Source organism: Solea senegalensis, linkage group LG1 (genome assembly GCF_019176455.1).
Source record: "Solea senegalensis isolate Sse05_10M linkage group LG1, IFAPA_SoseM_1, whole genome shotgun sequence".
NCBI lineage: Eukaryota > Metazoa > Chordata > Actinopteri > Pleuronectiformes > Soleidae > Solea > Solea senegalensis.
This window is the reverse complement of record NC_058021.1, coordinates 2,899,148-2,922,645: the sequence shown is the minus strand read 5'-3', so window position 1 is coordinate 2,922,645 and position 23,498 is coordinate 2,899,148. Positions and strand designations below refer to the sequence as shown.

The window sequence follows — 23,498 nt, the reverse complement described above, 5'->3', positions numbered from 1 at the left end:
CTCAATGGCCTCAGTTGACTGATATGCACTACTGAATTGCATTATCACATTAGGGTATCATATTATATTTATTATAGAGCTTTTGTATTTGTCCTCACATGGACTTTTCTGGGGCCTTTTTTCATTGGGTCTCTCAGTCACTCACACTCCTCTGGCTTTCATTATGAAACCAGAAACGTGTGAACAGATCATAACCCTCAAACTCATATTTTATTTTTTTAGCCTTTGCTCATCCTGGGAGAGATGCCAATGTAAATTAAATGACAGATCAGACATGATGTGATTAGGCTAAAAGAAAGCACCTGATTCCTGTCTGATGTTTTAAAGCCACATGAAGTCAAGAAGTGTTTTAATGAGGATTTGGGGCTTCAGTACCAGAGGTCACAGACAGACAGTCCACTATGAATACAACTCTCATACCAGCGGAGATCTCCGAGTGATTCCGCTTTGAATAAATATATACTGTATGTAGCGTGTATGTTAGTGAACGTTTTACACAGATTTAATAAACCAGTCAAAAGATAATATTCTTGTGTTGAATCATGGACACAGAAGAGGTGCATAATTTGTGTTGGTCACTTTTGCAGTCCTTTGTTGTAAAATGAATAGCAGTCGAATATCATAAGTTGAGTTGTATTTTATTACATTAAAAAGTAAAAGTAGAATATGAGAGGAACAATATATCCAGTTACAAATGTAATTAATTATGGTTTTAACACATACAGATACAAATTGATAGCCTGATAGCAATTAATAGACTGTACAAATTAGAGCTGAAACAATTACTTGATTAATCGATTATCAATTGAATACTAAATGAATCGTCAACTATTTTGATAGTCAAATAATCGGTTTGAAGCTTCTTAAATCTGAATATTTTCTTCATTTCTTTGCTCCATATAACAAAGAAATCATTAAAAGTGAATCATTTTGGTTTGCGGACAAAATCATCATTTCCAGGTTTGGCAAACATTTTCTGACATTGTATGGATCAAACGATTAATTGATTATGAAAATGTGCAGTATTAAAAAAAAAAGGCACTACACTCTTATACTAGCACTTTAATTTGTCAGTGTGAAATATAACTAAGCATCAGTTCATCTTTACAGATTGCTTACAGCTTATGAGAACTAACAATGTGCTGTCAAAATGTTTAAATCAGCCTAAATAAACAAAAATAATCCACATTCATACACATGAAAACCAAGGCAAACTATTTTTTTTTTACCAAAATACAAAATGTAAGACAGCTGTGTCACATGTGTGGACTTGCTATGATGAGCTGGGATCTGGTGTTGAACTTGGTCAGTCTGGTTGTCTTTGCTATTCTGTCTTTCTGACCAGCATTCTGAGCTTTGTAAACAGGATATCTCTGAACTTGTCCCCCATGACAAAATAGAAGACGGGGTTGATGACGCTGTGCAAAAAAGCCAGTGGTCGAGTCAAGATGTACAGACCCTCTATGTAGTACTTCCCTGTACACAGGTCCAGTCCTGGCCAGTTGTCCCGAGAAGCTATCTTGATATTTCTCAGGATATGGTAAGGAGTGTAAAGACACAGAAACATGGCGGCTGCTGATGCAACTACCCTCAGAGGCCTTTTGTAGGGTTTTGCCCTGTTCTGTAGAGCCCTTTCCTGGACATGGAGCAGATGTGCAATTTGGTAGGTAAAACCACATAGTGCAAGCAGAGGAGCAATATAACCTGTGAAGGTCAGACCCAGGCTGTATCCTAATGCATTGACACTTCCTTTTAGACTGGCAAAATCTCTGCAGAAACTCCAATTTCCATGCTGTAGGTCCTGAAACATGAGCGATATCATTGGAGCCACTTCTACATTGACAGCCATCCAGCTCAGTCCCGTCACAATCAGCGCTGTTTGAGGCTTCTGAAGGAAGTGGTCTCGCATGGGATGTTTAATGAGCAGGAAACGATCCATGCAAAGCCAAACCATGAAGAGGATGGATGAGTAAAGGTTCACGTGTAGAACATAGCGGTTTATAATGCAAGCATATGAATGAGTTTCTTTTTGACCATTTGCATAAAGGTAGGAAAGGCGTGGCAGCGTGCACAGGAAAACAAGGTCAGACATTGCCAGGTTGAAGAGGTAAATATTGTAGCTCTGCCAGTGTGGCAAACAGAATATGTAGCCAAGTACAACCAAAAGGTTGCCGGGGAAACCAACGCAGAACTCAATGGCATACGATGGTGACAAATAGTACTTCTGCAGTTCTTTGTGTATGACTGTACAGTTAAGTGCCTAGAAACAGAGAGACATAAAAAAAAAATCAAGTTATTAATGTAATTATGTCATACATTATGTGATGCCATTTTCAATAACAGCTTTAATAGAAATTAATTTAGGCTTAGAGCTGATAACGTTCAGCATAGCCAGGATAGGACTTACCATAGTGAAGTTGTTAGTCGCGTGAATAGAGAGCAAGACCAGGTGTGGCCAGCCGGCCACTATCTGTTCACTGGAAACAGTAAACAATATGTGCTGATGGTGCTGCTGCCTCGAACACAACGTGGCTGAAAAAAAAAAATCAGCCTCTATACAGGTTGGAGCGTACTGAACATGCACTGTGCTTGTCATTTGCAAATATACAACACGCAACTGCACCAGCCATTTAGCACCTCCTGAAGTATTGTTGCTTGAATGTTTCTAGATTGAAGGCAACAAATTCAAATTGGATCTATCTATCTATCTATCTATCTATCTATCTATCTATCTATCTATCTATCTATCTATCTATCTATCTATCTATCTATCTATCTATCTATCTATCTATCCATCCATCCATCTATCCATCCATCCACCTATCCATACATCTATCCATCCCTCAGGTTGTACTTACATCTTCTCTGAGCTGTAGAATATGGTTAGTCCCAGGCAAAATGAAAAAAGAAAAGCATGAATTGAGTTTGTTTGTTCATATAAAATAAAAACTGAATTAATTGAGACTTTAAATATATATTTTTTTGGTTATGCTATTTACTCTACCTCTACCCCTGTTACGGTCTATATACTATGCATTCTCACTGATCTTAATCGCAGATATGACTTCCTGTGACTGTATTTTGCAGTGTCATTAACTTCTGTTACGTGCACTGGTACTTCCCGTTCATTAATATTTCGGATTGCTTTGTTCAGGCGACTCAAACGCATGTACAGTATGTGATGGTTTCACATTTTGTAGGCCTTGTCTGCTAAAATAAGCACATTTACTTGCGTTACATGTTTGAATAGTCTGAAAGCATATCTTTGTCCAAGTTACTGTCACTGCATGACATTTGTTAATGAAAATGTTAGACTTGGATATAGTTTGTCATTGTGATTTCGGTCATGTGATTTCAGTCATCATTCAGTTATATACCAATATAGCTGCTTTACTTAAATCACCTCACTGAGCAGCGTCTACTGTAATGCTTTAGTATCTGATGGTTCTCTGAAATTTACAAATATGTGAAATTCATTAAAATGGAGCCTGGCTCAGATCACAGGTTTTAAAATGGACACAAATATAGCACATTTGCAATAAAAACCTTTAAACTCAGCATGTACAAGTATTTTGGCATCCAGTGTAGGATGGGACCTAAAATGATATAAACCATGTGTAACACATTACTTTCTCAGGGATACAAGTCGTGTTCCTTTCATTTGCAAACTAACACATCTGGCAATGTCATCTAAAAGATGAGGTTGAATGGATAAGAGTTTAATTAAGTTAAGTTGATGACTATTTTGTTTATATGTATGAGCATGTTTCAGTGAGGAAGTGTGTTGTGAGTCTGACTTTGAGAGGAACAGAAACATAAAGTAGCAGTTCGTTGCACACCACTATACGCTTCCAAGGTGTAGGGCTGATTCCTTTTTTGAAAACTGCAGCTCAGTCTCAAAATTCTAAATATACACTGAGAAGAGTGAACAGCTTTGTCAATATCCTCTAGCAAAAATGCCTCCTTCCTTTCTTATGCATTTTTCTTGCAAAGCATCAAGTAACCACGGATGTGATCAGTCCCAAACAGGATGTTTTGTATGTTATCACTTCAAATGCATGTTAATGTGTGGAAATTATTGTGTGGTGTTCTGAAATAGCATTTACACTGCTGAATGTATATACCTGTTATAGTATAAGGTAAAGCAGTCATTTCAGCTATATGTAAAGCACTACCAGTGTGGCAAACAGAATATGTAGCCAAGTATAACCAAAAGGTTGTCAGGGAAACCAACACAGAACTCAATGGCATACGATGGTGACAAATAGTACTTCTGCAGCACTTTGTGTATGACTGTACAGTTAAGTGCCTAGAAACAGAGAGACATAAAAAAATCAAGTTATTAATGTAATTATGTCATACATTATGTGATGTATGACATCATTTACACTGCTGCAAGTATATACCTGTTATAGTATAAGGTAAAGCAGTCATTTCAGCTATATGTAAATACTATGAGAAATCACCACATAAATCAGTGCATATAATACAATAAGGTAATAAAATAATGAGTTAGTATGAGTCACTGGAGGCCTCTTTTATACTTGTGCTTATACTGTATGACACACTGAGTTTGCACCATAAGTGACACTAATTAGTCGTCACGGTGACAGTGTTTTTAGGTGACCAAAGATAACCTAATACTATAGTGCAGTTTGTGTTCACAGATTTGCAAAACATTCATCTAGATAGTTGAGTAGTAAGATCATTAGAATTGAGCTTGGAGTGTAGCAGTTTGAAGTCCCGCTGTTCAAACTTGAGCTTAAAGTATTCAGAATTGTGTGCAATGTTCCGTTTTTCGTGTGTAAACAAAAACTATATGTAATTTTACATTTTCCAGACCAACACTGGCTTATTACGTGCATGGGTAGCCCTATGGACAAGCAGAAAGAGAACTTGGCTTGTGACCGAGGGGTTGCCAATTCGAGTTTCGCCAGGGTTAAGGGCCGGTGTGCCCCTGAGCAAGGTACCCAATCCACATTGCTCTTTGTTAATTAGACATTCTGAATTGACCCCAGTCACACACATCTAGTGTACCCCTTGTGCCAGTTCCAAGTCCGGATAAATGGGAGGGTTCTGGCGTAAAAAGCTCTGCCAAATCATATACTTTATGCAGATCATCTGCTTTGCACACACTTTGCACACACTGTACTTTTATATTTTGTTGTGTCTCATTAAGTGTTAAGTCTCTTGTTGTGTCTTATTTAAATGCCTTTCGTCATGTCTATTTAAATGTCAAGTCCTTCGTTATTTCCGTTATTTTTGCTATTTTACTGTGTACCTCAAGCCGGGAGTCTCTGCAAAAATTTCATTATGTCCTCATAATGACAATAAAAACGTCTTGAATCTTGAATCTTGAATAGAGAGCCCCAGAGAGGGATAAGCCGAAAGACACACACAAAAAAACTTGTTTTGGTTTTACACGCGACACACAAACGAGTGGCTAGTGACTTGTAAAGCAGTCGTTTTCAGTGTAACTGAATTATTAGAATCAGTTAAAACTATTAGTTCAGTACTTCCTCCATGACCGGAGCACAGACTCCGTCTCACACAGTCACTGGACTGAAGTACAGTGGCAGGGTTTGTGATGCCGCTCGCCACTCGCGACCAGCAGTGCTGTCGCTAAATGCACCAGACTCCTTTGTTAAATTTTAGACATTTCCCGGGTAATTGTTGGAGATTCACCCACGTTTTTAGGATTGTTACGTCTTTTTAACTGATCTACAGTTCGGCACTGTTCGGCTTGATTCTTGTGTCAGACATCTCTTCCTGTAAAGTGGCCGGCAGTCTGACGATGTCGCGTATAGTTTCGCCTCAGCTTGCTTGAACCTTGCCAGAGCAGGTACTAAATAGGAAGTACTGGACGGGCTAAGATTCTTGTTTTTCACGTTAATATTCATTCATGTCAATGATATGTATTCTTACTGTACTTATTATATATATTATTGTACACATTTGGTTTTCTCTGTGCGGTAAGGAAATGTTGTAAAGATGTACAGTTATGTGTTTAAGTCGCTAAAACACTGATATATTACATTGACCGTCGCTACGAGATGTTGCATGATCATGACACTGTTTTTTTTAATCTGTCTCATGCATGTCTAACATTCATAAACATGAGAGCAGCGCGGTGCACGACTCACACCCTGAACACACAGACCATTCAATGCAGCTTTGTGTCAATAGATTAATAATCCACACACTCTTTGAATTCACACGCACCCACACACACACTCCACTCCAGTTTTATAAGACACTGTATGTACCCTCCTTATTGTGCCTCCATTTCATCTCTGTGCTCAGTGTGAAAAAGCATTTGCACCTGGAGGAGAATGAAACGCGCGTGGCTGACACTGGACAGCAGCGGTGGACTGACAGGTCCTGATGGACTGATGCCGAGCAGGCAAATGAAGTAAAGAAGCAGTAAAATGGACCCACTCTATTCCCCCCATTCACCCTATTACTGCCTGTAACGCGCTTGTGCGTGTCCATCACTCCTGATGAGTGCTGTGTGAGGTGGGAGCAGCAGGCTGCGTGGCAGGATCCATAAGTCTCCTCACATTTAATGGAACAGTCGCTACGGCGAGGCCTAAAGCGACGTTCTGGAGGAGGTCGTCCACAACGTCTGCCAGACACAAATCATACACGACGATGCGCTCGTCGCACAAAAAAACAGAGGAAAGAAAACGTTCAGAGGTGATGATTCAATGAGCCGCCGCCGCTGCCGCGCAGCTGTGTCATAGATCAACCCGGTCCGCTTGAAATTAGAACCAGAGGAAAGTCAACACTATAATGTACAGAAACAGTCATAGAAATGATTATAAGCAGTCTGGTGAGTGTATGACTGTGGTTTCCACTGATACTGAAGCATCAGCAACAAAGACAGATGAACTGCAACGTCTAACAAGACCATGAGGGAACGAGGTGGACCCTCTTTAGTCACCCTGTCTGTCTGACTGTCTGTCACACGATGATCTGTGACTGATGCACAACACAACAACAATCACTACAATGTTTATCTTTCTATCAAACCTGCACCGCGAACCTCCTCCAGCACAAGCACCGTCATGTACCGTACGACTGTTCACAGGCAGAAATATACTAATATTCTAACCATAATTCTGTTTGTAGGAGTTAAATGAATGATTATATTGAACGTTTATTTAACCAGAGAACAGAGCCATTGAGACGAAGAGCTCTGTCACGAGGGTGACCTGGATAAGAAAGGCAGCAGCACACGACACACTTAATAAAAACAGGGAAATAAAAAAAGGGAAGTAAATAAATAAAGTGACAATTTAAGAACACAGGCACAGTTCAATGGATTCCCATTGTTGGTTTTTTAAGAAATAAATGTTGCTCATGTTAGTTCAGTTCAGAGGTTTTATATTTTTAGGTACAAAATGTCATTGGTACTTTAAGACATAATGGCTTTTGGTTCCCTGAAAGAAAAGTGCTTCAAAAAGCAGGAACCGAGCCAAGAAGAGCCTTATGCTCCGCAGAAGTCGTGTTTTATGTTTCTGCAGCAGCACAAACACACCACAGTTTTAGGCTTTGAAGAAGAATCTCGACGACACAAAGAAAGAAGAAGACGACGCATAAATCAACGATAAAGAGGGCAGAAATCTCCGAGAGGACAGAGCTGTGAAGAGAGCGAGGGCTGAGTGGCATCATCACCAACGATCACCTTTACGGCTGCTTTAAAACACATGCACATGATTCTGAGTCTAACAACCGATTCAATGTGATGTCTGTCTGTCTGTCTGTCTGTCTGTGTGTGTGTGTGTCTGTATCACAGCGTGGAAACGTTTCAGCAAATCTGAATCAAAAAGAAAGACAGAACAAACTACAAAGAGAGAGAAGAAGAAAAATGATAAAGGCTGGAGCAGAGAAACTGTACGTCAGTATATATATATATATATAGATATATATACTATATATATAGTATGTAGTAAAGTATATATGTGGTCTTTAATTCATAATGAATGCACGAACAAACGGCTTGTTTACATTAGTGGGACGGTTTATATCAGAAGACTTTTGAAAAACATAATGAACCTGAAAATAATCTGTGTGAGAAAAACATGTGTGGTGTGAAAAGAGCCTGAGGCGTCGCACACACTCACGCACACACTCACACACACACAGACACGCACGCACTCACGCACACACTCACACACACACACGCACAAGAGGGAAGTAAGAGACTAAAATGCTCACAGATTTCAAGACAACTATTTTCTGAGCGATGTTTTATACTCAGCTTGTATAGTGCATCACCATCATCATCATCATTATTATTATTATTATCATCATCATTTTTATTATTATTATTATCGTTATTATTATGATTATTATTATAATTATTATTACACTGCCTGTGAGCTGAGCCTCTGCATGTGTTGAGCAGTGAACCCTGAAAGATGCCACATGCACATACGTTAGTAATCCTGTGAGTATTTACATATTTATTACTGTATGTAGCCATCAAACACAGAAAAGCACATGTGAGAAATAAGAGCTGGTGAAATGTGAACCTGATGTGAGGAAACAATAGCACAGAGTTTGGAATTCAAGTTGATTTCACCGTCTCGAGTACAAAGTATTCCGAATATGTTGCAATGATCATTTTTTAACCACAAACACAAGCGAGTTCGTTAGTAACTGGTGGACAAAGACAACTCCTCTCATGATGCTGTAATTAAAGTGATAAAGCACACAGTTCAGTGATGGTGACCTTCTAAAAGCTGTGACTCCAAACTAAACCACAGATTTATTACTGACACTGGCCACATTTACAAGATGACCAGTAAAATTCAAATCTGTCTTCCTGAGGCGGGATTAAAATTGACTGCTGCTTCAGATTAAAATGTGCTTCCACAGTCTCAGTTTAATAAGGACCACTGATGCATATTAAGTATGATATTAAGTATCAATTTACCCCAACAAACACACACAGTATTACTTCCCATTAGCACTGTGCTCTTTGTCCACAGTGATTAAGAAGGTGTTGTAATGGTTTTCTTCTGAGGCTGAGGTCATGTGACCCTCAGCAGTTTCACACTGATGAACACGTGTTATCATCACAATCTTATTCTATGTCACAGCAGCGTGACGACTATGATACTCTGTGATACTATATGATACTATGATACTATGATACTCTATACTATGATACTCTATGATACTATGATACTCTATGATACTATGATACTCTATGATAATATATGATACTTTATACTATGATACTCTGTGATACTATATGATACTATGATACTCTAATATATGATACTTTATACTATGATACTCTGTGATACTCTATGATACTATGATACTCTATGATACTCTGTGATACTATATATTTTCTCTATGATAATATATGATACTTTATACTATGATACTCACTTGATACTCTATGATACTATGATACTCTATTGATACTATAATACTTTATATATGATACTCTATTGTTACTATATGATACTATGATACTATACTATGATACTATATGATACTATGATATATTGATACTGTTTTTTATACTATGATACTCTGGCAGTACTATATGATACTATGATACTCTATACTATGATACTATATGATACTATGATACTCTCAACTGATACTATGATACTTTATACTATGATACTCTGTGATGCTATATGATACTATGATTTCTCTATGATAAAATATAATACCTGATACTCATACTCTATGATAGTATATGATACTATGATACTCTATGATATATTATGGTGTACCATAGCTCTTCCCTATGTTTTCTTTTCTTTTCCACCCATCACTGTTGGCGACACACACCACACACACACACAGAAACATGTCAGCTGACATGCAGGATGGATGTAGCACACCAGAGAGCAGTGACACTAAAGTTTCACTAAGAAAGAGAGAACTTCAGAGTGTCCATGACCACATGTGTCTTGTTTTTAGGATGAGTGAGTTTAGCCAGAGCGGAGGTTTACACAGAAGCCATTATCTTCATAAACTAGAGATGTTGTTGTTCTGGTGTGTCTCTGCGTCTCTGTGTCCCTGTGCCTCAGCGTCTCTGTCTCTGTGTCTCTGTGTCTTCTGTCCACAATCCACAGAGTGAGTCCATGTCATCATCTCGTTCATTTGTGCTGAAACAAAAGAAAAAGCTCCCGTTCTGCTTTTCTCTTCATTTCAAAAACATGACGCCACTTCTTGTGTGGGCAACATCTGACAGCATGACAAGCGTTTGTGTTTCTGTGGGTTATTTGCTCTTAACTGGAGGTGGGATCATCCATGGCAGTCATCGGCTCAGAGTGCTAACCTCTCCTCGGAGGCTGCAGCTCTCTAAGTGCTTTGCTTGGCTACTGCTGCTAGGCAATCAGAAGTCCCTGTAGATACAGGGACAGTCTGAGCCCTGGAGCTCACGCACACAGTCAGACAGACACCTGATCACTGTCCACACCCACAACACGCTCTTTTCATGCTGCCCGGGGTTGTTATTAGTTCACAGTCACACAAACAGCTGAGGTGGTGATTTCCTCAGGATTGGTGGCTTCATGCTTTGCTTGTTATTATCCCTGTGCAACAGTTATGATTTCATTCACATTCAAACACACTGCATCCAGCCATGGATCCTCATGACAGTGTTAAGAGTAAAGAATGAGATTAAAGCCAAAGAAGAGGAGGAGAAAACACACTGATGTAGTCAGAGTGCAATCCAACGAGACGACATAACGAGCTTCGAGAAATTAAAACGTGCACCTGACGAGACGAGCATTAGATTTAACACGTCTTTACTGTGAACTTTCCCTTTATACCCTGACCTCTGACCTCTGTCTGTACAACTGACAAACAATGGAAACATCTGAAAATTCCATTGAAATTCTTTTGAATCCCCCAGTAAAATATATTGTATGTATATATTATATAACACACAACTCTAGCCCCTCCCTCCCGACGTCATTTTACCTGTCACATGATGAATAATCTGTAGTTTACAGATTAGATAAAAGGAGTGATATTATTGCAATAGTAAACATGTGCACACATCAGCATACAGACAACAGAGAATTTAAAAATGTTATTAAAAAAAGTTTTCAGAGGCATTTTTTGTTTCAAAGTCACTTTTTCACTACATGGAATAAGAGATATTTAATAATTGTAATAAGAATACTTGGCTTCTGTATACTGAGGAAATGCAAAATGTTGTTTTAAGTGAAGATGATTAATTCATATTTCAGTCAGCGAGTATTGGTCTGTCATGTCAACATGACTGATGATAAAATAATAATGTTCTCGTGCTCAGAATCTGTACTGATCCTCCGTGATATTCTATACACACTGTATATATGGACAGACAGACAGAAAGACAGACAGACAGACAGAGAGACTGCTCCAATGAGCTGTTCCATGACACCTCATCTTCATACGGATCATTTCAGAGGTGGAGAAATTGCCTTGAGTAATCTGTAACATGTTAATAAATAAGAGTTAATCTGATGAGAGGAGCTCAGGTCAGAACATGAGTGAGTGTTTTCATAATCTGTGGCCGAAACAATCGTGATTCGGCCTCTTACAGCTGTAAACACTGAAGCCACAGTAGAAGTGTGTGAGTGTGTGAGTGTGTGTGTGTGTGTGGGCGTGCGTGTGTGTGCGTGGACATTCCCTATCACAGTTTACCTGGAGAGCATGATTGATTAAGCTGGTGAGCAATCGCAGTCACACAATTGAGCGCGAGAGCAAGAAGGGAGATCTATCATGGTGACGGCTCAAGCCTAAGCCTGGCACTAGATAAATGGGCTCGGATGAGCCTGCATGTGCACACGGTGTGTACGTGTGTTCTCTGTGTGTGTGGGTCGTGACTACACACACACACACACACACAAAACTATTCTTTCCTCTTTGCTTTTGCAAGACGAGGGAGGAGAAGGAGGAGGAAAGGAGGCAAAGGGAACAAGAGGAGGAGGCATAATGTTTCCTGCCTGTGTGCATTATGGATGAGGTGTGTCCGCGGTGTTCGATCAGTGGCTCTCCAGTGGCTTGCAGGTGGCCCACTGGGGTTACCTAAGACTCTGTTTGTGTCTTTGTGAGACGATGAAGAAACACCAGGGTCACGCTCATCAACCTGCACACACACACACACAATCATGGATTTCTGATTTATTTACCATCTTAAACTTAATGGAGTCCGATCACAGCACAAAACACAGACAGAACAGTGGGGACTAATGAGACTGAAGAGGGTCAGTTCATGTAATTAATGTGAAAGAGTGAACTTCGAGGCACTTCAAAGACAAACGTTTCTGCAGATACTGAGCTGGAAATGTCCAGACTGACGAGTCATGTGACCTTTTCTCTCACCTAATCCATCATTAATCCATCATGACTTAAACTATAACATGGATTTGTTTGAAAGTCCAAGCTCACACACACACTCACACACAGGAGCCTGACTGTGTAGACGTCCTGGTGTGTGTGTGTGTGTGTGTGTGTGTGTGTCCAGGTATTACACATGTTGTAGGGACCTAAAGTCCCATTATGGTGGCTTGTCTTCATTGTGGGGACAAAAAGCAAGTCCCCATAACGTAAATGACTACATTTTAAGGTGAAGATATGTTTTAAGGTTAGGTTGAGTTTAAGATTAGGGTTAGGATTAGGCCAGTAGTAATCGTGGTTAAGGTTAGAGTAAGTCTCCAGGAAATGAATGTAAGTCAATGCAATGTCCCCTCAAGTCATGAATGTCGAACACGTGTGTGTGTCAGCTGACTTATTTTTCTTTCATCCTCTCACCACCAGCAACACTTTCAGATGACATGAGAAACACTCTCTCACTCTCTCACTGTTTTTTCCTCACTTTTCAGATCTGAGCTGATTTCTGCATCTTCGTCATCTTTCCTCTTTTCCAACGTGTTTGTTTCGCTTCTTCCCACCGTACCCTCCATCTGTCTCTCTCTCTACCCCCCACCACCACCAACACCTGTTCTGTCCTCCTGCTGGTCTGTCTGTCTGTCTGTCTGTCTGTCTGCAGGTGAACCCGGGGAATTGCTGACTTTATTATAAGGCAGCTCTTTCTCCATCACGACAGACACAAGTGTCCTGTTACTTTGGTCCTGGTCCAGTTGGCGAGTCTCTAAAGACTCTTACCATCAGAGATAATCTGACAAGGGTTTCCCCTTCTTCTACAGACAATATACAGAGAATGTGTTGTCATACTCAATATACTGTATATACTGTATATGTATACATATGTATGTGTATATATACACATGTTTGCATTTATTCAAATGTAACTTCAGATTTTCTTTTTATTGACCTTAAAAATGTTTTTGCAACAGGTTTTTCCTAATGTTTTATATCACGTATTCAACTCTTTGCGACATGAAAATAAAAATAGAGGATAATTACCCTCCTGCTTTTTCTTCACTTTCATCCTCAACACAACAAAGAAATCTGGCACCGACGAGGTGCAAGAGACAGGATCCACAAAAGACTCAGTAACAGGAGTTGAGTCCATCACACATGAGCTGGTGCACGCCAAGTGTTCCGTACACAACACAAATACATAATAACAAGGTCAACTTTCAAACAAATCTATTAGAAAGTGCCAGCGTTTCATTTCAGATTCACACACGAGAAGCATGAACAGTCTTCTGATCGTCTCCATCAGCAAACATCAACCTACATCAACCACCACTTCTCTCCTCCAGCACACACGCGCACACACACACACACACACACAGATGGTGAGACTCATTTCTCATGAATTCACTGCACTCAGCTCTCACTTCTATGGAAACAGCACACAAACAGATCTCCAGTGAACAGAGAACAAACGAATCGCTCCGTGTTTCTTACCGTCTTTGCGGTAGAGGTTGATCTCCACTTTCCTCTCCTCCGACCCCAGCAGAGCCTGAGCCATCTGGGCGATAGCGAGTCGCTTAGTGTCCGGTCCGTACAGGAAGTTGCACGTGCACGGCTTCTGCATGATCTCTGCGCGGGAATAACCGCACATGTGGCAGAAGCCGTCGTTGCAGAAGATGATGGCACAGTTCTCCACTCGTGCATTGGCGATGACAAACTTACGACCTGTGGGTGAAGGGAGAGACAAGTTTCATTCATCAAGGTCAACGGTGCTGAAGTGTGAGGGAGAGCAGGGAAGGAACGGAAGCAGCGTCAGAGGAAACTAAACTAGAGACAGCTTTTCAATGAGGACGATGCTGTGACAGCATTTATAACAATCTGTCTCATCTGTCGCGTGTACAGTCAGACGCTCTAACCACACTTTGAAGGTCTCAGATTTCTACTCGCTTCTGTCAGAGGATTATTTGTATGAATCTTTACTGTTGATGTTTTGCTGCTGATATTATTCAGATTTTCAGTAAAGGTTTCAGTGCACTGCTTTTATTTGACTAAATGACTTGTTGGAGTTGGAGAATTACAGAAACCGAAAGCTCAGTATTTGTGGCTTTAGTGATATTGTGTATAATATTAATATATATATATATATATATATTAATATAATACACAATATGATATTGTGATGATATAGTGATATTGTGTATTATATTAATATATATATACACATATATATATATACATATATATATACACAATATCAATTATATATATATATATATAATACACAATATCACTAAAGCCACAAATACTATATATAGACACATATACATACATAGATACATTTTTGATTTGACAACATGTGTAAAATTCACAAATAAAAGCTCAGCAAATGAAAACAATTGTGTAGTAAATTGTTTTGTCAGTTAAAAGTGCATTTGTTTCAGATATTATTACATTAACATCACAGCCTGTTTGTGTTGGATCGGTTTAGTCCAGGTTCAAATCAACGAGTCATTGATCTGAATTCAGGAGTTCTGTTGTCTTACATAAAGTTGTGAAGGTGAAGAAGAGAATGTGACTGAAGTGAAACAGTGAAACAGCTCCAGCTCAGAAATGAGCTGTCGTGTAGAGATCAACGGTGGAGAAACCAGGGTCATGTCAGCAGAGATTTTCAGTTCATTGTCAAACACACAACAACAACACGGACTCAAACGCTCAAACTAAAGTAAAACAAAGAAAAAAGGAATTTATTCCATAAACAAAAACACTCTCAAAACTTAACTTAGTGACGTGGTTCTTGGACGTCAGGACTGAGACGCGAGACAGACACAGAGTAACTGACACAAGACTGTTCACACAGGTGAAACCAATGAGGGGCGGAGTCTGCAATCTCAACGGAGGGAAAATCACACACAGGGAGGAAGTGAGCAAACAGAGAGAAGAGAGGAATACAAAATAAAACAGGAAGTGCATGACAAGACTGGACATGAGTGACTTTAACTAAACATAAAGAGACACAACATGAACACATCAAGACGTTCTACACATGATTCACATTCATTCATTAGATTCATTATGGCTCTACATGGTTTTGTGTCGTAGTTGCCATGGCTTTGCATGTGTTTAAAACAACTGTGACCTCTGACCTCTGCCACTCTGACTCCTACAAACTCTGCTATGGTTCTTTAAACCACTTCCATTTAGCACCAGGGACTCTGCTCAATGTCACTCGATGATCTTAATGCTCACACACACGCACCCACACACACACACACACACAGCGTAGGTTTGTTGTGCTTTAGGTTGACAGTATATGTGACTGATGTATGGCCTCCACTAAAGAGTCTGAAGCCTCTGAAGAGCTCCTTCTTCTTCTCCCACTATGAGGAATGCTGCACTCATAAATAGTCATAAGTGTCGTAAAGGTTTGCAACAGAAGAGTGAGGATGAGAAGAAGCACAGTGGAGAGGAGGACGAATAAAAGAAAGAAGGAGGTGAAAGAGAAGGAATAATACTTCATTTAGTTTAGTTACCGTGTATCATCTGCTTCTCCACTGGTGAGAAAGATTAAGACACATAATTACTTCAGTAATGACTATAATGACTTTAGCTGTAATGTTTAAATCATTATATTATCACATTAACCAACTCTATGGTACATAACACGTGATGTGATTCTTCTGTCATTCTACAAAATAAAGTCTAAATTATAGTATGTAGAATATGGAGGGGAAAGTGTGTAAATATTCATTCATTCATTCATCCATGTCTCTTAGTGAATGCAGTAGTGTCCCAACACACACTAAAGCACAGGGATGATTTCAGGTAGAGGCTGATTGAAGGCTGAAGAGGAAACACCAGCCACATACGTCTTTTAAACAAAAGCCACAGATTACTGTGATTACTGTGATTACTGTGATTACTGTGATTACTGATACAGCTCATATGATAATGATAATTGTCTCACAGTGTTAACGAGTCAGTTCCATTCTTTATATTTAACTCTTAGTGTTCGTCACACTCTTCTCGTGTTACTTTCACGCAGCGAAATTGAATGATCACTTCATCTCCTTTGAGGTGTAAGAGGTTACCATGGAAACCGCAGGTTGTGCTGCAGGTGACAGGTTGTGCCAGAAGTATCACGGGCCATCCCAGAGGAAGCAGTCTCTGCTTTTCTGACAGTGTGAGTATTTGAGTGGATTTAGAATTCCTGCTTAGTGAACAGGATGTTGAATCATTTCTGTGGCTCAGTTTTATGTTCATAAAAAACATGAACTGCAACTTTAAATACTCAAACACCTCCTCACATCCTCATAGTTATCAATAAAAGTTAGACTAGTTTAGAGTTTTAAGCGCTGTTCTCCCAGTGCTGATCATATTATAGCTTGGAGTTCTTGGACGGGCCTCGAGCCACAGCCGTCCTCTTTACCTTTGTCAGCAGAGCTGAGGCGTGTGGTGTGAGAACGTTCTCTGAAATCATTCTCATTTACTCCATAATAACTTCAGTGTGAAAGGAAGAGAGATTTAGATCAGGACTCCACCCACAGTCTGGATCTTCTTCTATCCTTTGCCAGGATTTTGGAAGAAGATAATGTGTCACTGATACACTGATGATGAAGGAATGAATGAATGAATGAAAGAAATGAAATGCAAACAAAGACCACAGGTCATTTTAATTCTAAATGTAATGGAGTGATATTATAGAAGAGACCCTGAACATCAGCTCGAGTCATTCTTCAACACAGTCGTGGAGGAGGCCACAGTTTTCAGACTTTTATTTCTTTTCTTTCTTGTATGTGTATGTGTATCTCCTCTGCAGTTATTTCTGATGCCACACTGATTCATGCACTTTGCACCTGCATCAATTATCAAGTCATAATGTGGATATGTTGTTTGTAACTGGAACACAACACCTGGCAAACGGAAGCAGAAACAGCCAGAACTTACACTTCCTTTGACCTCTGATGTGAAAACAAAACGATGATCTCAGCGATGAAATGATGCTACGACTGTTTCTCTTCAGCATGTTCACCAGAGAGCAAACGTCCAGACTGAAAACGTATGTGTACATTTCTCCCGCTGTTAAACACACAATTACAATCTTTCCCTTTTCCATCATGAAGGAGACGAATCATTTGGTAAAGCTGTCCATCCTGGACTCAACAGCTCATTCACCTGAGAGACATACACCAGTGGACGTGTCTGTTCAGATATTCATGGGAACAGCAGAGATCACTCATGTGGATGCACTTGATAGTCTGTCTACATGAAGCAGCAGCAGCAGCAGCAGTAGCAACAGCAGCAGCAGCAGTAACAGCAGCAGCAGCAGCAGCAGCAGCAGCAGTAACAGCAGCAGTAACAGCTCTCACAGGCTCATAAAGCCTGATGGGTTTGTCTGGCTGCATTGAGCACTGAGTTATACAATGGCAGTGTGTGTGTGCGCAGCGTGTGCGGCGCAGGCGTGTGCATGTGTTGTACATTTAATTTTCCGGCCTCTGGATAAGTGGTTTTCAGCTGGTTAAGTCTTTAAAAGAGTCAGACTCATTTAGAGGGCATGAAAGTTCAAGAGGCATGTTTGCATGAACGTACTGTATTTATTTTACACACACACACACACACACACACACACACACACACACACTCGCACACACACAGTGATGAAATTAAATGTCTCATTATAGCAGAGTTTAAATCTAATGTCGTGCTGCACAACAGCAACATTGATCTTGTAAAGGATGAAGTTTGACTGAAAACACAGAGAAAAGTCTACTTGTCTCCGCCCACCTCTGCTCTGCTCAGTCTGATAGTTTTGCTTGACCGAGCCTGTTTTTGAGTGAAGGACGCAGCAAACAAATACTGTTACATCGTTTCTGCTCATGAAGAACAAAAAGAAGAAGAATCAATAAATGAACAACAACAAAAATCCCCCAAATTAAATTAAATACGGTTAATTCTGAATTATTATAACATGCAAAACTGAAAGAAAACCACAGGTAGTGAGACAGGGTTTGACTGTCAAATAAAAAGGAAAGTTAAAGAAGATAAAGAATGATATAAAATGAAGACAAAAGACTGACACATGTAGATTCTGTGATGAGGGCGTGACTCCGTCAGATTTATTTAAATCAGGCTCACGAGTAAATACTATTACTGCAGATATTAACATCGTGTGCATATCAAACAACCACGAGCAGTTCACACAGCTGCGAGTGAAGATCTCTACAACCTCTTGATGCAACTGAGACACACCATCAGTGATCTTTCCTGGGGTCATTGGCTGTTTCGGGTCTTTCAACAACCGGGCGACCCAGCCGGGGTTGATCGACTGATGGCTCTGTTGCTGTGCAGCCCTCTCACTGCCCCACTGTCCCTGCAGAGAGACTGATGGACGACGCCTTGGATGGACTCACACCAGGAACCTCCTCTGCTTCAGCATTCACATGCCAGCTCCTCATACTTGGCCTCCTCCAGTCCTCCCAGTATGACCACCTGCCTTCATGTTTCCAACACAACAGCTATGTCTGGCCTGAGTGAGGTCTCTGTGATGGTGGCAGGAAATGTGAGCTGTTTTCTTAGGTTCACCTTCAGCTGTTGCCTAAAGCCCCCTGGTCGGCTTAAGGACTGGTGCGTCTTCTCCCGGCCTCACTCGGGTCTTATTAGAGGGCCTCTGCATTCCACTTCTGCTGAGCTGACTTCACCGAGCAGCTTCATGGCCGAGGCAACCACCACCAAACACCACCAACCACCACCAAGATGAATCTGCATATGAACAATATGACTAATAATATGAATAATTGCAAACAATAACAGTGAGTGGTGAGATCTGAATGACTGAATCACATGACTTCAGTCACTCCATCCATCCCATACAACATCTGCACACCTGTTACTGACTGTGTCTGTGTCTAAAATACATATGTTTATTTGGAGATTATTTATAAGATGTATTTGTATAACAAACTCCAGAGAGGGAGGAGTTCTCTGCAATCAATCCTCCTTCCATTTTTAATGGAATGACACAACGTGCTTTGTCATTCCACACTGTGCACTCATTATATATTATATAATATGTATATATAAGATCATATATAGAGATATATAACATTATATTTAAATAAGTACAGTAAATCCAGGAGACCCCTGGATGTGGTGACATCACTGACCACTCACTCCATTCCTGCTTCCTCCAAGCAATTTCCCTCTAATGAGCTTTTGAAGGGAGTGAGCTGATGGAGCGGCTGATTAAAAACAAGCTGCTGCTTCTCAGGAGGAAAACACCATTTCATATTCCCACTGACACACACACACACACAGATCTTAGACACACATACACTGACTCATAAACCCACCAACGCAGACTGAATAATTTACTAAGACCAGACCTGGGAGGCTTTTCAGTCTGCGTGTGTGTGTGTGTGTGTGTGTGTGGAATCTCCCTGAGCACACTGCGTAGGTGGATAAGGAGGGAAGCCCATATGCTAGAGGCACAAGTCAACATATCAGCTCTGTGCCTGCTAGCAACAGAGACAGAGAGATAAAAGCCGAGTGAGATTAAGGACAAATGAGAGCGAGGAGTGAGTGGACGGAGAAGAAATGTAGAGATGGACTGAAGATTTTTTGTCATCTACAGACTTCTCACTGGGCTATTGCCATGGAAACCAAAGATTTTGACACAGCTGCAGAGAACAATAGCTCACTGGCAGACAAACCCACAACCTTCCTGTTCGATTCCCGCCTCTGCTCGTCTACATGCCGACGTGTCCTTGGGCAAGACGTTACCAGCATCGTATCAATGACTATGAAAGACGTGGGACAGAAAATGTGCTGCATTTGAGTGTTCGTCGACACTAGAAAAGTGCTCCATGAATACAGATATGAGACACTGCATATTAAATGGTCTGCATTTAATATGCACTGTCTTATATGGAGCAGTTCAAGCACGACTCAGCTCAGCTCAGCTCGACTCTTTTTTTCTTTCGCCATCAGTCCTGCTGTTTTTTAACTTCCTGCTCTGACGAGGTTCAGCTGATACTAAAGTGTGACGAGGGATGTCCCGATCTGATATTGATATCGGATATCGGTCCAATATCAGCCAAAAAACGATTATTGGATTATATCGGACTAACTCTAACATCTCCGATATAAACTTCTATCCAGCAGCTCCCGCTGTGATCAAGTGGGCTCTGCATGTAGATCACATGATCACAACAACAGCGCATGTGTGCTACTGCTGGTTCAGAGGTTAAACGTTTTTCTTTAACCTCTGAACTCAGAGGCTACAAAGCCACACAGCAAGCGTGAGCTAGCCGTTAGCACCACAGCTGCTAAAACAACATTATTTCTTAAATCAGCGCCACCTGTCGACTTTTAACAGCCTCCGTTTGTTAATTATAGCACAAAAACTAGCCATGCCAAGAGTTTTGTGTGTTTTAAATGTGTCCTGAAGCTCCACACACGGAGCTAAGTACGTCTGCGGGGCCGGTCCCCGGGGTCCGGGTTTACCTGAGTCACTCACCCTGTGTGGGTTGGGCTAATCCAAAATAGTGAAAACAAGGGGGGTGTTCTCTGAAGACACGCTGTTACCTGTGAAACACGGGTGCTCTGAAAACACCCCCATTAGCACTTGGTACTTTCCTCCTGATGAAATGAACCATAGACTGTATAAAATGAACATGGCAAAAAATCTGTTGCTGACTAGTGTTCTCTGTTTAAGTAATATCACTTGATCAAGTATGTATGATCCGTGCTGTGACGTCATCAGAGAGTGTCGTTACTGAAGAGTCACGAGTCCGAACACAAGAATCAAAGCCAACAATGTCCAAATGTAGATCAAAGTTAAAAATCCTGAAAACATCTGCAACATATAGCAAATGTGTTGAACTGAGGAGTCTGGTGGATTTAGAGACCACGTTCACTGGTATTTCAGTTCAGTGACTGAAGGACTGAACAATTCTGTCAACTCATCTGAACTAATGATTCTAATGATTCTAATGATTCACTTTCACCCCAAAAAACTGCAAGTCACTCGTTTGTGTTTGTGTCGCAGATAAAAGGGTTCGGGTTCCACATCACCACAGACATGCTGTGATGACTCCACCCACACAGAGGAGGAGCTCTCAAGTCAGAGCGCATTTATTATTGTATATGAAACTAGATGTGTTTTCCACAGTATTAGACTCATTGTCTCCTATCAGAGAAATGATGAGTCGGAATTTAACAGTCCACTGAGTCATGTGATTGTCAGACGGAGTTTCCATCCCAGAAACTTCTCAGCAGGACTAAAAATAGAATTCCTCACAAAAGAAAGTGATGAGTCATCATATAAGGCTTCCAACTGAAATCAAATTAATTCCATTTTAAATTGTTTGTGGAGTATTTTTTATAGGTTACATTGTTGTGTGAGCTGTAAACCTGCTGCCAGCTCACAGGTGGAACATGTTCCTGTCACAGTCAGGATCAGGATCAGGATCAAGATCTCTGTGATTACTCAGAGACAGCAGCAGAAGTGCTGATGTCATTAATGTGACACGACAAACAGGGACGTCAATGTTGTATTTTGCAGCAGTTTCTAAACAGAACACATCAATAATATATTGTGAAGAGGAAACCTGCTGTCACATGACGAACCTGCTGTCACATGATGAACCTGCTGTCACATGATGAACCTGCTGTCACATGATGAACCTGCTGTCACATGAAGAACATACTGTACTTTCTTACACTGATCTGCTGCTGCGGCAAAATCGACTTTTTGTTTAGTTTTGTTTTGACTTATTCACTCATAACAAGGACGTGATGTAACATGTATAAGACATGTACAAGTGGAAGAAGTGAAAAATATCACATTCAAATAAAGTCTTTCTATAAATGATGAGACAGAAAAACAACAACATGACATCAAAACAAACACGACAGGAGACCAATCACAGGACAGAGAGGACACAGAGGACAGAGAGGACACAGTTGTAGCAGGTACATTGCTGTGTCTCTGGTTCTACAGCAGAGACATCGAGGTGTCTCTGGTTCTACAGCAGAGACGTTGCGGTGTCTCTGGTTCCACGGTGTCTCTGGTTCTACAGCAGAGACGTTGCGGTGTCTCTGGTTCTACAGCGGAGACATTGCAGTGTCTCTGGTTCCACAGTATCTCTGGTTCTACATGTCTCTCTGGTCTACAGTGTCTGGTTCTCTCTGGTTCCACACTCTGGTTCTACGGTGGACTAAGTGTCTCTGACCACAGTGTCTCTGGGTTCCACGTGTCTCTGCTGTCCACAGGTGTCTCCTGGTTCTACAGCAGAGACGTCGTCTCTGGTTCCTGTGGATGTGGTTCCAACGGTGTCTCCGGTTCCACGGTGTCTCTGGTTCTACAGCAGAGACATCGCGGTGTCCCTGGTTCCACGGTGTCTCTGCTGCCGATGACTTGAAATCCTTTTCCTTGGAAATAAAACCACGCTACTATAATCTGAAGGTCACCTGACACAGGGACAGTGGTTAAGAGCGATAATCCCATAATCACTGCAATCCTTAATGGACTGTTTCACTCTGAAGTGTCTGACTACAGTGAAGACAGCAACTCCTCCTGCTGTAATTAGGGTTATGCAGATTTATGCATATGAGGTCTAATCCCCAGGACAGCGGGGGACTCTGAGGTCTTCAAGTCAAGTTAGCTGGTGTTTGCCCTCAGGGTGGCACTGGAGACACACTGACACTGAGACAGGAAGTTCAAACCCCAAAAGAAAGAAAGAGTGGATGATAGAGGTGTAATGGAGTTCTAGGAACACCTGACGGAGAGAGACTTGATGAACGAGAGGACGAGAGTGAAAGAGCAGCTGCCACGAGATAAAGCTGTGACAAATACAAGTAGAGGCAAAGGTGTGAGAGGAGGAGGAGGAGGAGGAGGAGGAGGAGGAGGAGAGCGGCTGCTCCACCTGCTCATGTTTGTCTTCATATGCTGACGTATTTGGACCTCGAAAGACAAAAGGTTCAAAACAGGCAGCCACACACTTTCATCACACAGCCATGAAAGGAGAAGATGCATAAAAAGAACTCTGTTTATGTCGTTAAACTCTCTGTTATCAGAGCGTTTATGTTAATATTCTGTAGAAGCACTGATGAACTGCGACGCCCACAGACGCTGGTCCACGTTAAAGGTC

At 40.9% G+C, this 23,498-nt stretch overlaps 2 protein-coding genes across 2 annotated transcripts in view; both read right to left on the bottom strand.

Annotated features, from left to right (window-relative positions):
• The window catches only part of LOC122781630 (partitioning defective 3 homolog), a 175,649-nt gene that overhangs the window by 142,838 nt on the left and 9,313 nt on the right, over nt 1–23,498 (bottom strand). The window contains exon 2 of the mRNA XM_044045450.1: nt 13,846–14,076. Coding sequence (XP_043901385.1) covers nt 13,846–14,076 — 231 coding nt within the window. The remainder of the gene's footprint in view (nt 1–13,845; nt 14,077–23,498) is intronic.
• LOC122778040 (succinate receptor 1-like) lies at nt 1,152–2,459 on the bottom strand. The gene is made up of 2 exons (XM_044039606.1): nt 2,408–2,459; nt 1,152–2,260 (listed from the first exon to the last, which is right to left on the bottom strand). Exons 1-2 carry the CDS (start codon nt 2,408–2,410, stop codon nt 1,325–1,327), a joined length of 939 nt encoding a protein of 312 aa, XP_043895541.1. The 5' UTR covers nt 2,411–2,459; the 3' UTR covers nt 1,152–1,324.